This window comes from Heliangelus exortis, chromosome 20 (assembly GCF_036169615.1).
Source record: "Heliangelus exortis chromosome 20, bHelExo1.hap1, whole genome shotgun sequence".
Classification (NCBI taxonomy): domain Eukaryota; kingdom Metazoa; phylum Chordata; class Aves; order Apodiformes; family Trochilidae; genus Heliangelus; species Heliangelus exortis.
The window spans coordinates 10,496,758-10,512,058 of NC_092441.1; the positions used below are offsets into that span (position 1 = coordinate 10,496,758).

Below are 15,301 nucleotides of genomic sequence, written 5' to 3' on the forward strand. Positions count from 1 at the left end.
TGTGTTTGGGGTAAGTATAATTAAATGTCAAGGGAAATATATCATGAAGTAATGAAGCTGAAGCTAATTTATAAAAAAATTACTCCTAGAGAGGGAGACAGTTCCAATAACAAACAGTTCTTTAACCTTCCTCTTTAAGGTGATTTGCTTAGTCAGGGCTGAGCTGTGCAGTCCTGGAGTGAGAGATGTGCACTGGGTACTGGCTTGGGGGTGGAGGCTCCCCCATGGGCTCCCCAGTACCAACCCCTGGGACCCCCAGGCTGAGCCCATCAGGAGGGGTCACCCAGGTGGAGGGGAGGGTCTGGGGGGACAGTTCTGGACCTCCCAAGGCCACCCCCAGTGCCTGGGGGGATGAACACATGTAACACCTCAGGGCTGCCCTTAGGGAAGGAGAATTGAGGTTTAATTATAGAAGATACTGGGTTAGTTCTGCCAGGTTTTTTCCTCATCCCTCAGCCTTTTTCTCTTTACTCCATAAGCTTTTCATAGCACGTGCCATCTCCTGCTCTGTTCATGGCTTAGCTGGGGATAAAGATCAGCCCATACAGGCACAGCTTTAGTAGGAACAAAAAAAACCAAAACCCAAAACAAACAAAAAAAGTCAGCACACACTCAGAATTGTGAGGCAGGTCCCAAAAGTGGGTATTTTCCCATCAGAATTGAGAAGGGTGAGGCCCAGGCTGGTCTGTGTAAGGCCATGGCTCTTCAGCATCCTTCCACCTGATGGGGAGAGTCCATGAGCTCCCTCCCCACAGCACAGCTTTGTGGTGGGAAAATGGGCAAAGGTTTTTCAGGATGAGTGCTGGGATCATCAGATTCATTTCCAGCCTTTGCTACAGTGACTTTCTCCTGAGCCTGGTGGGACTGGGAGCTCTTGATTTGTGCTTTGTGCACCAGCAGGGTGTGAGGCTGTTAAAGGGCTGTGACCATCATCTCAGCTGGAAAATCCTCCTCTGGCAAAATATGGCATAGAGGGCAATCAGCAGGATGCAGGATAACAGAGGTGTCTCTAGAGGAGAGCAGAACTTGTGTCCATTTTCATTACAAGGCACCACAGTTACAATACAAAATGCCCCCCAAAAGCCAACAGAACCAGAACCATCTACCAGAAGCCTGAATTTACCCAAGCAAATCCAGCTGGGAAATGAAGAGCCACTTATTCTTTGGGAGCTACATTGAAAATTGGTTGAAATGACTGGGGGGGGGGTGTGTTTTGCTCCCATGTAAGAATTCACTGGTGCTGCAGGGATTTGGCAAGATGCTCCTGGGCTCTGTGGGAGCCCTGACCCCATCTGGGGTTGAGCTCCTGCTGGGAAAGGTTCTTAGTGCTGGAGAGGGCACTGGGAGGGAGAACGGGGGGGTTCAAAGGGTTTGTGTGAGCACTGGGTCCAGGTCTGGTGAGGAAGGGCAGGGTTTGTGGTCTGGGCCTGCCTGGAGAGGAGCAATAAGGGGGAGATAAAAAGAGCAGGTTCATGGTCAGACTGAGTGGAGACCACTGCAGGACTCCTTGGCAGCAGGGATGGCTGATGAAGAAAGAGAAAAGCTCCTTTAGATGGGGCCTGGGGGTGTCTCCATTCCTGGACAAAGGATGGAGCCATGGCCAAAGGGGGCTCTGGGGATTTAGCAGGGGCAGCACCAGGCAGGACCCTGCATCCTCCCAGACAGGGGCAGAAATGCCACCATGACCACTTGGCTTTTCAGCCACTGGAAAGAAAACAGCTACAAAATGCCCCTTTCCCAGTCCCAGCTGCTCAGCCTGGAGGAGGCAGCTGTGCCCCCAGGACTGCCTCAGCTCCAGTGACTTTCCTGTTCCAGCAAAGCAAATCAATGGCTTGCACAGCTAATGGCACCAGGGAGTGTCTGCCTGTCAATACCACTTAGGCACTGGTGGTCTCCAGGAGATGCCCAGATGTGCTCCCAGCACAGGGGATTTTTCAGGAGGGTCTCAGCACAGTTCCTATGGGTGATGGGAACAGGGACAGCAGCATCACCTCTTGCCAGGGACATCCCCTCGACCAGCAGGTGACCAGACCTGAGCACAGGGCTCCTGCCCACCTGCTGCCCTCAGCTGCCCTTCAATAATTAATCAGAGCAATTAGGCAGAGGGCTTGTGCATTGTAATTAGCAATCTGATCAGTGCAATCTCCCTTCCCGGGGGGCAGCAGCCAAGCTCTCAGAGCAGAGGGGGGGGACAGTCCTGTTGAGCAGAGCCCCCCAAGCAGCCCCTCTGGGGGTGCAGATCCCCCACCTGCCCTGAAGGGCCCCATGACCCCATGGGGAGCTGATCCCAAGTTTTTCCTGTGCCTGTTCCTCCAGGGGCTCCTGGCAGGCCAGGGAGTGTTCCTGCCCCCCCCATCCTGAAGGGCAGTGTCCACCAAAGCAGTTATCAGAGACAGCCCATGGAAACATTTTCTCCACAGCATCTCCTTGCTGGGTTTTCCAGCTCCTTGGGAAGGAGGAAGCTTCCCAGCTGTGACCCAAGGACAGGGTGACACCATGGCCACTGCCTTGTCCCTCTGTCCCACCCTGCCCTGGGCAGCCCTGGGCTGGGACCACTGGCACTGGTTGCTGCTGGGGTTTGGATGGGGACCAGGGAGATGGGCAGGGGGGTCCCCGTGACTCTGCAGACTGGGGTTTAGGGGGTGGTTTACACCACTGTGTCCCCTTGTCAGGCTGTCAGCTCTCTCCTGAACTTCATAGGGAATTAAAGTGGCAGGAGAAGAGGGAGGGATGGGAAGGCAGCTCCACTGATAAGATGCTGCTTGACAGATACAGCGTGGAAACAGATGCTCCTGGCTGCAGACGTAATGAGATCCATAAATACTGAGACTTCCTCAAATAAACCCCAGCACCCACTGTGAGGATGAGCCTGGGAGCTCCCGACACCTCTGAGTGTGCCAGGAGCAGGCACGGAGCTGCCAGGGCTGGGGGAGGGAGAAGAGGCCCTGCAGGAGTCCTCTGGGGGGTTGCAGGTCCCCCCAGTAACACCTGGGGTTCCCTGACCATTACCTTTAGGCAGAGAAAATGCCTGAGCAGCAGGATGGGTGTGGATGGGCAGGAGCCAGGCTCTTCCTTGTCCCCTCCTGTGCCATTCCTGCCTCTTGGCTCCAACCTGAGCCAAATCCCTCCCCAGTTAAAATCAATAGCAAGGGTGTACTTTTTTGACAGTAATGTCAGTTGGACTTGATTTTACATCCAGCAACACAATGAGGGATTTTCTTTTTTCCTTCCAGACCTCTCTGATCTGTTTGCCACTCTCCTTCCAGCTTCCTCAGTCCCACAGCTTTCCTTGGAGGTACCTATTTTTCAATTGTTATCAGTTTCCTGAAATGCATCTTTCCATTTGCTGATTTTACCTGACATCTAAAGGAAAGCAAGGCAGGAGGTTTGACTCACTCCAACGTGCACTCACAGCTCATCAAAGCCAACTCAGAGCCCTCCTAGAGCTGGCAGGGTAGCACAGCCCCCAGGCTGAGACACTGACCCCATGGGGGGGACAGAGATTTAAAATTAGGATATAAATACACTGGGTTACATCAGGTTTGTGTTGCCAAAGCATCTTTCTTTTCAGTCATCTCCTGTACAGGCTGGGATGGCACCTTGGGGCGTGGCTGGGGCAAGGCAACCCCTGGGGATGGAGTTGGAGTTGGAGGGTTTTTTTTCATAAATACCTGTGACAAAATCATTGCTTAAAATGACCTGGAAGAAAAAGAGAAATGGTGGTGAGGGGAGGAGAAAGCTTGCTGGTGGCTGTGGCAGCACAGGGAGCAATGCACAGTGCTTCAGTGCACGCTGTGCCTCAGTTTCCCCTTCCTCCTTGTTTGATAGCTCCATGCTGGAAAAGGCTCCGTGTATCCCCTGGGACTCTCAGCTCTCTTACATCCACACTCAGGCCCCATCCTGGAGACAAATTCTGGCTGGGAATTCTATACAAATTCTATACAGGGGTCAGAGGTTTTGGGGCCATTGATGGAGCAGGGGCTTCCCTCAAACCCTGAACACTGCTGTGCCCCCCAGGATGAAGGGAATGTCTTTTTTTTTTTTTTCTTTTTTTTCTTTTTTGTACTAGGACTGCCAGGGAGAAGGGACTCACCTTCTGGGATTGAAAGCAGAGCTGAGTCCAGCCCTTGGCAGAGGACTGGGGCAGGTTCTGCTCGAGGCCAGGGAGCACATGGAGTAGGTGCTTTATTTCTTTATTTCTTGCTCTGGGTGGGATGGTGTGATGCCTGCTGAAGAGCTGCCCTCAGCTGCCAACTTCAGTCTTTCTTTGAGAGAGAGCTGGATGAGATTTATGTGGGAAAGGTTGACAGCAAGAGCATCTACAGCTGCTTTCTGTGCCTTGGACACAGCCAAGGAGCCCAGGAGGTGCTGAGCAGGGCAGAAAATGGACATCAAACAGCAAAGTGACCTCCAGTTTTCTGGATCCAAAAGCTGCTCTCACCTCTGGGGGACACAGCAGCACGGGGCTGCTCCTCCTGTGTGGAACAGGCTGTCCCCTCCCCAAATCTTATTTCTGGAACAACCACTGCTTGTTTTCTCATGGATCACCATCTCCTGCTGCTGCTTTGAGTTACTGGGACAGCAGCACAGGTCAGCTGAGGCAAACCAACTGGTTCAAGCCATTTCCCAGCCCCTGATGGAGCTGAAGGGGAACCCAGCAAGGGTTGGTGGCAAGCACCACCATCACCTATCACTGCATCCATTCCACCAAGCTCAGTTTCCAGAAACCCAGCCCTTGGGTGCTCAGTCTTGTAAGGAGAGGGCCCCATGTGTTGCTGGGTTTCCTGACACCCAGTGATGCTTCCTGGCCCAGAGCTGTTCCCTGAACAGGGACTCAGGACCAGGAGGTGCCTCGGAGGTGTCTGATCTGCAGAGCAGGGGCTCAGCCAACACCCTCCCTGCCCTGGGAAAATTAAAGTCAGGCTTTGTAAAGGCATCATTGTGCAGACCATAAAGAGATAAAAAAGCCATAATAAACATGACACCAAAGCTCAGTTCCCACACCAGGAGTGGCTGAGGGTTGGGAGCCTGTTCCTGGGATTTCCTGATGTGACCCCAGCACTAAAGTGCCCGTGCCAAGGACTGGCACACCAGGGTGCACTGGGAAATCCCAGAGCAGCACCTTGGGCATCATTTGTCCCTTCACCCATTCCTGCCCAGCATCTACTCCTTCCCAGCATCTCCCCCTGCCCAGCATCTCCCCCTGCCCAGCCCTCCCAGGCAGCTGCCCTGGCTGGGTGCTGGAGGCTTTGCTGCTGTGGCTCCAAGGGGAGACAAATCCAAAGTGTGGCATTACCAAAGGGGAGTTCTGAGAGGCTCCTTGGGGTGGGCAAAGGGCCCCAGCCCCCAGGAGCAGCAGCCCCAGCCAATGCTTCCCAGACTGGGAACCAGTATTGGACACCAGGGCTGGGGAGAAAGGAGGGACCTGGAAAAGGCCAGATATGAATTTGCATGCACAGCCAAAATGCTCCCTTTGAGCAAAGTCTTCCTCCCCTATTAAGTAATTAAATAAAGCCCCGAGCTCTACTAAAATTAAAATAACAGAATCCATTTATTCTGGCAGGGCCCACTGGTGGCTGCTCTTGCCAAAAACATTTTTGTGGTTCTTGTCTTTTCAAGTGGCTCTTTTGCAATAAAACCCAGATGCCATTAGTCCAGGGAGGCCTCCAGGCAACTGTTTACGTCCATGAAAGATGCCCTTTGTAATTAATTAATCTCCCAAAAGCTGTGGTAGCACATTCCCTGTGGCTCCTGGCCCATCCCTGCCTGCCAGCCCTGGCAAGGGAGCTGTGTGCTCATTCCTGGGTGCTAAAGAAACTTCTGTGTCTCAGCCTTGCCACAAAAAGGGTTAAGCTCCTCGGGAAGCCCCAGCAGAGATTTCAACACTTACCAAAACACAAACAGGAGTCAGCTGCCCCAGCAGCTCCTGCTCTTGCTCAACAGCAAATTGCAGTTGCAGGAGGCTGTGGAAAAGGGGCAGGGAGGAGGTGGGAAGGGGTCCATGACCTGGTTCCTTCACCCTTTAAGGGGTGCAGCTGCTTTCAGTTGTTGCAGGGTTCCCCAGGCAGGGGAGCAGCAAGGGTGAGAAACACGGGGGGAAAAAGGTGATGGATGAGGCTGCTCTGAGCAACCCCAGATGTGAGCAGCTGCCAGGCCAGCACCTGGGATCAGGCACCCACAGAACCGGTACCAGTACCAGTGTTGGTGTTCTGTAGGATCCTTCTCCTGTTACCTCTTCCCAGCTGAGGGCACCGGGGGCTGCGGGGTCCCCCTGGCTGAAGTGGCTCTGGGACTCTCACATTTCATCCACAATGAATCTGGTCAATGAATCTGAGGCATTTACACTCTTGGCTTTTGCAGCATCAGGGGATGGCATAGCCCACTGCAGAATTATGTGGTTCTGGGCAGAGGGCATCCTCGTGCTGGTTTTGGACCCATTCTTAGTGTTCCCAGTGACTGCTTTTGTGCCTCTGCATCCCTAAGGATTTGCAGGAGCTCTCTCAGAGCCCTCAGCTCGTGTCTCCTCCAGCCTTAATGTCCCAAATTAACGGAGTTTCCCCCAAACATAAGCCCTCAGCAGAGATTTGGCTCCTTTAGGAGTGTCTCTTTTCTCAGCCAGGATGTGATATGGTTGCAAATGGGAAGCATTGCTCTGGGCAGGGTCAGTCCTCACCACCTCATTTGTAAGGGAACGACTCAGCCTGGGGTTTGGGTGTTATTAGTGGTTTTTAGCTGTTGTTGGCTTCTTGCTGTTGCTTCTTTTTTTTTTTTTTTTTTTTTTTTTTTTTTTTTTGATAGATGAGTTTAATTTTGCTGGCATATTGCACAGGTTTGCAAACCAGATGTTGCTGCTGCAGGCTGGTGACACCAAGGCAGGCAGGGAGCAGTTCATCACCCCACACGGGTGTCACAGGTCAAAGACAAAGGGTCAGGGCATGGGGGGGAATGAAGGTCCCTGCTCCTTGGGACCTCAGTTGCCATGAGAACTGCTGGTGGCACAGCAGTGAACGTCACCAGAGCTGCAGTCACCCCTCTATCCATCTCCCATTCCCACTGGGAAGGACCCGAATGTTGGAAAGCAACCAAGCTGTGGAGAGGAAAACTCTGCTGAGGGCCTAGGAAGGAGGGATGGGTTTGGGTAACCAGGTGATGGAGGGTTGGAATTTTGCAGCTGGTCCTGTCCAGGGGTGATACAGGGGGTGATGTGAATGGGAGGGGGAGGGATGCAGTGTGGAAGGCAATGGGAGGGGGATAAGGAGGAGCTGGGAGCACCCTATGGCTCCTACACCTTCCTGCTCTGCCTCCTTTCCCACAGAGGAGCTCAGGATACCCTGCAGCCAAATCCTGTGGTCCTCTGGACAATCCCACCCAACACCTGGCCCAGGAGCTCTGATCTTTCAAGGGCACCATGGAGCAGGATGGACCCTGCCCCGAGCCCCTTCCCACTCTTGGCTGGGAGAGCTTCCCAAAGCAGCTCATGTGTAGGATTTCTGTAGCTGGGAGAAGGAAAACACTGAGTTCAGGGGATTGATATTGCACCTTTTTGTGTGACACCATCTTGCTGCCACCTTGAAAATGCCAATAGGTAAGAGGCTTCCCTCCTGGCCCTTGGAAATGCCCCGTGCCCTGCAGGAGGGGAGTGCTGCTACTCAGGAAATTCACTGTAATTCCAGGGAGTTTGGGCCATTGTGCAGGAAAACCCAGGGTGGGCAGGGAGGAACTTAAAGGGTTAGGACATGAGGGTTGTAGGGATGTGTTGTGTTCTTGCAGTGCCATTGAGGGAAGGGAGGTGGGATCCACCTCTTCAGAGGCCTTGGAGAGGCAGAATGGATTCAGGTTGTAGTTCTAAGTAAAGAGTAAAGAGGTTGTAGTTCTAAGTGAAAGAAAGTGGCGAATCAGGGGTGTGTTGAGATGCTTTGCTGAGTCTGAACTTTATGGACCTCCTGACAATCCACACAAGGAGGGAACGGAGCTGGGCTGGAGGTGTGAGGCTCAGGAGCATCCTGCCCTTGGTCCCATGGGACATTCCTGGGAGGTTCCCCCCTTTTGGTGTCCCCCAGCCCATGGGGGGCATTCGGCACTGACGTCTCCCTCTCTCCCCCTCTCTCAGGGACCTCATGCCCAGGACCCTGGAGGGGCAGATCACCATGGAGAAGACCCCCAGCTACTTTGTCACCAAGGAGGCCCCCGCCCGCATCTCCTCCATGTCCAAGGGCACCAAGCTGATCGTGGTGGTGCGGGACCCCGTGACCAGAGCCATCTCGGACTACACCCAGACGCTCTCCAAGAAGCCCGAGATCCCCACCTTTGAGAGCCTGACCTTCAAAAACAGGACTACGGGCCTGATCGACACCTCCTGGAGCGCCATCCAGATCGGGATCTACGCCAAGCACCTGGAGAACTGGCTCCTCCACTTCCCCATCGGGCAGATCCTCTTCGTCAGCGGGGAGAGGCTGATCAGCGACCCCGCGGGGGAGCTGGGCAGGGTCCAGGACTTTCTGGGCCTCAAGAGGATCATCACCGACAAACACTTCTACTTCAACAAAACCAAGGGCTTCCCCTGCCTGAAGAAGGCAGAAGGCAGCAGCAAACCCCACTGCCTGGGGAAGACGAAAGGCAGGACCCACCCTGACATAGACCAGGAGGTGGTGCAGAGACTGCGGGACTTCTACCGACCCTTCAACATGAAGTTCTACCAGATGACAGGGCAGGACTTTGGCTGGGACTGAGGCTGAAAAAAAAAATAATTTAAGAAAAGGAAAATATAATATAATATATATTTTTTTTACGCATCCGTAGAGAAGGGGGGAAAATACAGAAAAAAAAAAAATAGTTGTGTTGAAACGTGATTGATTCTGATTTTTTTTTTTTTTTCTCATTGCTTTTTCCTTCTTTCTTCACACAAGAGATGAGGGGATGTGTCTGTCCAGAGAAGGAGGCTGTGAAAAGCAGCCGGGTCCTATTGCTGTGGTCTGCAGCTCCTTCCATGAGCCCAAGGTTTAGCACAATCTCTGTAAAATGAGAGGCAGGTGCAGAGTTTGTAGATGTCCTCAGGCCCAGCTCCAAAAGTGACAGAGGTGCTTGCAGGGGCTCAGAGCCTCACTGCAAGGTCAGCCAGATTTTGGCTTACAAATGCCATTTTAGACCAGACCTCAACACTTCTGACAATACAAAAAAAAAAAAAATAAAAAAATAGGCTTAATAATGAATTTGGCTTTCAAAACCTTACCTTAGGGGATTTTCTTATTGCATGAAACCTTGGGTAAAATTATTTCAATTTATCCAATGTTTTCTTTGACTTTTGCCCTCCCTTAAATCAAGCCCTTTTCATCAAGCAAACTTATTTTTCATCTTACAGAAGCCAAAACCAATATCCCTTTTTTTTTTTTGTTTTGTTTTGTTTTGAGAAAAAACAATTTGGGTAGCCAAAAGTGAAAGAAAACAAATGATCCTTTTGACTCTGTGACGAATATTGCCAGGTAGTCAAACAGGCTCCTTGGTAGGAGTTGGCTCCAAACCAGTGTCTCCCACTGCCAGCATCATGCACCCCATTTGCCATGCTGGCAGCTGAGGACTTGTCCTAGGAGGGCCCATGGGAAGGGGTTTAGGGGATGGATAAGGGTCACACTGAGGTGATGCTCATGGTCCATCTGGCTTGAAGGTGCTGGGGGACCCCTTGTCCCCCCACTCAGGTGTGGGAAGGAACTTCACACTGTCCATCAGATGTTATTTAAGCCACAGTGAAGAATGGTTTAGGTTGAGTCAGTCTTGAAACATTGGGGAAAAACTGAATACAAATCACATCCAGAAAAGGGAGAGAATGAGGAGAAGATGATGGGAGTTTTCTTGTCCTTTCCTAGAGGAGAACCAGGAGGAAGCAGGAACAAGAGCGTTGGTTGTGCCAGGCTTTAAAAATTGTCAGGCAAAATGAATTTCCTGTTTGCAATATCCAGGAGCTTTAAATTCTTTGCTTTGATCCTTATCACCTTTTTTTTGGCTGGTAGAAATGTCTCAGTGACAGAAATCTATTAGTGAAGCAGGATCTTGTATTACCTTGGGCTCCTTTATCTGCTGGCTCTTTATCTGCAGCATTTTCAGGACTAGAGGAGCATCTAATTACTGCTTGGTGCTGTACAAACACAACCCAACCATGCTCCCTCTCCTGAGTAACTTTTAAAAGCCTCTTTTAAAAACAAAGTGGGAGATCACCTGCTCAGCCTGGTCAGGAAGAAACCTGGGACCAAGCTCACTGGCACACCAGCCAAGACCTCCCTAAAACCACAGCAGAGCAGAGGTTTTCTGGTGTCTGAAATGACAATTTAACCCAAGAGGGAGTCATGTCCACGTTTGACAGGTTAGGAACACAGCTTGATGCCTGCTCAGCTCTGTGGCTCCATGTTCCACTGCAGGTGATGGGACACATCCCTTCCTGGCTGCCCTCACTTCCATCCCTCCCATCCCTCCACAACTCCCTCCATTCCCAAGGATCTGGAGTCCTGGGGCCTTCCCATCCCCTTAAGAAACAAACCCCATGGGTTTGCATGCCAGGCCCAGTTGCCCAGGTCACTAAAACACCTTCATTACTGTCAGGAGGACCCAGGACCTTCTCCCACCCTGGGCATCCCAAAGCTCAGGTTTTCCTGGCTGGAGGAGCAGTGCTGATGGGCTGGAGGTACCAAAGCTCTGCTGTCCTGGTGTGGTCCAGCTTACTGCCAGCCCTGCTGCCTCCAGGGATACTTTCATCCCTTTTCCACCATTCTTGTTCCAGTGTGTCTTATTTTAAGCCCATTTTTGGCAATGTTCTGTCCCACACCTGGGTGTACATTTGGTGTAATTGCCTTCTACCAACACCTTACAGCAAAACAGCAGATGAGGGGCCCCACAGACCCCCAGCAGCCCTGTCTCTCACCTGCCTCCTCTCAGCCCCTCAGTGTTCATGAGAAAATCAGAGCTGGTCAAGCAGCTTTGGCTCCATAGGGTCCTGGCTCCTTCCAGCATCTCTGCAGCTCATTACTGCAGCTCAGATTTCCCAAATCAGAAGAAGCCAGAAGAGGAATGGGGAGACCATTACCCAGAGCCCAAAGAGTCACTGGAGAGAAAGGGAGCAATCTGCTCTCTGCCCATGCTGGCCAAAGGATGAGGAAATGGGGTTAAGGAGTAGCCCAAGGGTGGGTGTTCATTCCTGGGATAACCTTGTCGGGGCAGGAGTGGGAGGTGGGCAACATCTTCCACCCAAGGGCAAAAGCCAAGGGGGAGAGGAGCACAGGGCATCACACGGGGACAACCAAACAGTGCCAGAACCACTGAGAAACAAAATCTGAGGTTTCCAAACTGAAAAGAAGATTTTAGTGTGTAGTTCCTTCAAGGAGACTTAAGATTGGGCTAATCTGCACATGCCTTTGACAAATATAAGTATCACTTAAGAGTATGATTTTAAAAAAAAATAATTATATTGCTATTTTCTCCTATAAGGTCACATTTAGACTGGTATGAAGCAGCTTTTTAGTTCCTCCCATTCTGAACAGATTGTTCCTCCCATCCTGAACTCAGTACAGCAAGATGAAGCACCTGCATACAAATGATTTCCTACAAGTGCCACCAAATCCCTGTTACTCAATCAGTTCAGCTGTGGGGTGTGCACAGCCCAACTAACACACCTCCCTTGCAAAAACCACTTCCCAGCACACAGAACTCAGCTCCCCAGGCATCCTTCCCCCCAAATGCTCCAATGTTTTGCTTCCATTCATTTCTGAGGGTTTGGGTCCCTCCACACACACTTAGTAAAACTGTTTGGGGATCTGAGGGTTTTTGGATGGGAGCTGTAAGTGCTTTTGAAAATCCCTCCACATAGGAACAATGGATTTTAAAAAGAGGTCATGCAATCAAACTGCTGTGAACTCTACTGACATTTAAGCCTCTAGACTCTTTAGGTTTCTTTTAAAACCCAGCCATAAAGTTTAGATTATTTTAACCTAAGAAGAATTGGAAGTAAACTATTGAAAACTGGAGGCCTACAGTCCTGAGCACGTGGATGAGAGCAAAGGAAAAAGGAGCTATAAATAAAAAAACCAGTGACCTGTAGAGTTTGATTTTTATTTTTTTTTTCAAAGCAGGGAAATCAATCCACTACCAATAAGAAGCTAATTAGGTGAATTACAATTCTGCTTTCAATAATCAAATGTCCCATTAGGCACTGATGAAACTTGGGCTGATAATGCCACGCAACATTTAGATTGTAGAACATTCGTTTAAAAGAGGAAAGGAAAAAAAACCCTAAACCCTTTATAAAGCATCCTGCCAATGTCAAGCACCAAATTAATCTTTCAGGAGATGGACACATCTCCATCACCCCCATTTGCAGAGATGCCCCTGCCCACCAGGATCTCACTGGGCTTGCACAGCACCCTGCCCAGCCCCACAACTGGGGCATCACAGCCCCAAAACCCACCCTGATCCTTGGCACTGAGGTGCTGAGCACAGGGATTGCACTTATTCTGCAAAAATCAGGCTTTTTTTTCCCCAGTTACACTCTGGGGCAGGCTTACAGAGCCCAATCCAGAAACACACTTGAACACGAGACCTCCCTGTAGCCCACGGCAGCTTTCAGCCAAACCCAAGCTGTGGGAAGGCTCTTCCCACCCTGCCTCAACTGGACACACCTGGAAAAATTTCTGAGAAATGGGGTTTTTTTGCTTTACCAGTGCATTTTGGCCCTTCTGCTGCTATGATATGCATCACTTCTGGAAGGGTGAGGACAGGGCTGCTGCATCCACATTGCAGTTGACGCCAATTTTGTGCCAGAATCAGCTCCTCAGGAAATGCTGCCACCCAATAATTTACACAGTTAAAAGGAATATAAACACCAGTGTGCCACGTCCATGGCTCCTCTCTGGAGGATTCGGGGTGGTCTTTGGGATGCAGCACTCAGAAGTTAAATTTCTAGCAAGGACTTGACCCAGCATCAAGTTATTCTGTCCTGCAGACACAGTGTGTGCTGTGCTAGGTGTCCAGATCAGGGGGGGAAAAAAATTAAAATAATCAAATACCCATTTTCTTAACCATTACAAAAAAATTTCTTGTCCATACGTAACAGTTTTTGGGTTTTCTCTCCTCCCTCCCCTTTGCTTGGTGATCCTGCCATCCTTCTCCCTTTGGTGCTATTTCAGTATGCAAGAGACTGATTTTAATTTAAGAAAGAAAAAGCACACATTTAATAAAGTTTACGGGTACTGAGAGGCTCTGCTCTCTTTGTGCTGGCAGCAGCAACTTGGAAAGGGTGAGCAAGTTTATGAAAAAAGGGGAAAGCACAGAATTACCCACTTGTGTCTGATTTTAGGCCCCTAAACCTCCCGCAGCCCATGGCAGCTGGGGGGAGGGTGTTCTGCCTGCTGGAAACGTCCCTCTGGCAGCCCTGGCACCATTTCCATCCTCTTGTTTCTCCAGCAAGCTTCATGTCATGCTCCTTCCTTAGACTGCAAAAAACCCTTGAACAGTCAAACCTTCACAGCTCCATCCAACCCTCAGCCATGCTGACCCTGCCATGGCCACAGGGTTTTGCCACCAGGTTGGATGAATTCCTGCTTTTCCCTCACCTGGGAGGAGAGGAACAAACCCAGCTCAGGGCACCCCACGTGAAACCCGAGGGGGAAGCAATTCCCCAAGAAATATACACAGCAGAGCAGCCCCCAGCTCTCAAGTTTTCTGTGTGGTCAAGTAAAGTGATATTCTATTTACTTTTTTAGATGTATAAACAGATTAAGTCCCAGGGAAAATACGCTCCCAAGCTTCATAATATTTTATTAAACCGCTGAAGTTTAATACAATCTTTTGGCTTCCACAGAAAAATTTTCCATTTCTTTTCTGAGCACCTTTGATTTTATTTTCTTTTAATTACCGTTATCCGGAGTTAACAGTATGGGTTTTGCACTCCACCCAGCCAGGACTATCCAGATGAGGAGTGGGGAATTTTGCTGAAATACAGAAATATCTATGTGGTGGTAAGAACTCAGCGACGCCTGAGTGGAAAACTCCGGAGAAGCCAACGTGCAGGACAAATTCCCCTCTGCCAAGCAATAACAAGGCTGCAGTCCTCAATTCCCAGCATTTATTACCTAAGATGTTGGCCAGCCATGGTTCTGGAAAAAAAAAATGATACCTCCTCCATCTTAGTCCTCTCCTCACGGCTGCGTGGGGCTGGTGCTGCTCGGCTCCCTCCACCCCAGCTCCGCGGGCAAAGCTCTGGGGTCCGATGCTGCCCTCAGGCTCCAAACTGCCCCAGGTGAAGCAGTTTTGGAGGTGTTGTCTCTCCAGGTGCTGGAGCCTGTGCCAAGCCTCCTGCACATCACCTCAGCAAGAGATCTTCCAAATCTGATGACTGAGAAATGCCCTGCAGACAGCCCAGCTCCTGGAGAAAGCTGCCGGGGAGCTCTGCAAGGAGGGCTCAGCACCTGCGTTTCAGAGTCACTGAACCGAAGGGTTCAATGGAATAATTATGGTAATAATAATCTCGTGGGGTTTTAAGATAACTGTGTAATTTCTGGAGGCTGAGTTTCCTGGTTTGGGTGTTACCTGAGGTCCTCAGTTCTGACACAGCCACAAGGACACCTCCCTTCCCAAAACTCTGCTATTTCCTCTCCTGCATCTCAGAACAGGGTAATAAGAGAGGGTCCTTCCTCACAAACATCCCAGCACCTGGCCCCAGGGAGCTCCTCCAGTAACCCTGGGGCAGTGCCCATGCTGCAGACAGGATCAGACCTGCTCAGCCATAGTTTCTTTCTCCAGCTCTCTTTTTTTAAATTTTTTTTTTTTTTTTTTTTTTTTGTTCTTTCATCAACAGCTGTGATTTAGGGCATGTGAGCAACAGCTAAAGGAAATGACTGAGAGGTATTAGCTGGGGAGCACTTACCTTTCCTTGCAGAGGGCTTATGGAACAGAATCAATGGATTTTCTCTCCTCCTCACTGCTGGAAACCCCCGTGGCTGCACACAGAGGAGATGGCAATGGAGGGAAAAGAAGGACAAGTTTAAGAGCATGGAAGAAAAAGGCCAAATATAAATGTATCATATCAACAGGGCAAACACAGCCCTGAATCTGATGCCCTGCTCCTCAGCAGCTGCCCAGGCTCTGCTTGGTGGCTCCCCAGGACCCAGGGCTTGGGGTGCAGAAGGGTTTGAGCTTTGAGCAGGGGCTGCCCCCATCATCAGGGCTGGGGGTGCTGGAGGCAGAGGAGAGCATCCTGCAGGACACCCCAACAGTCCAGAAGCACCACAAGGTTTGCTGGATTGCTAGGAGCCATTTCCTA

General features: G+C 50.6%; 1 protein-coding gene and 1 long non-coding RNA gene across 2 annotated transcripts in view; one reads left to right on the forward strand and one right to left on the reverse strand.

Moving 5' to 3' along the window:
• Positions 1 to 13,235, forward strand: part of HS3ST3A1 (heparan sulfate-glucosamine 3-sulfotransferase 3A1) — a 33,193-nt gene extending 19,958 nt beyond the window's left edge. Inside the window, exon 2 of the mRNA XM_071764500.1 lies at positions 8,111 to 13,235. Coding sequence (XP_071620601.1) covers positions 8,111 to 8,729 — 619 coding nt within the window. The 3' untranslated portion in view covers positions 8,730 to 13,235. The remainder of the gene's footprint in view (positions 1 to 8,110) is intronic.
• Positions 12,078 to 15,016, reverse strand: LOC139805757 (uncharacterized). The gene is made up of 2 exons (XR_011729984.1): positions 14,906 to 15,016; positions 12,078 to 14,447 (listed from the first exon to the last, which is right to left on the reverse strand). It is a non-coding gene; the product is annotated as an uncharacterized lncRNA (long non-coding RNA).
• Positions 15,017 to 15,301: the final 285 nt, after the last annotated feature.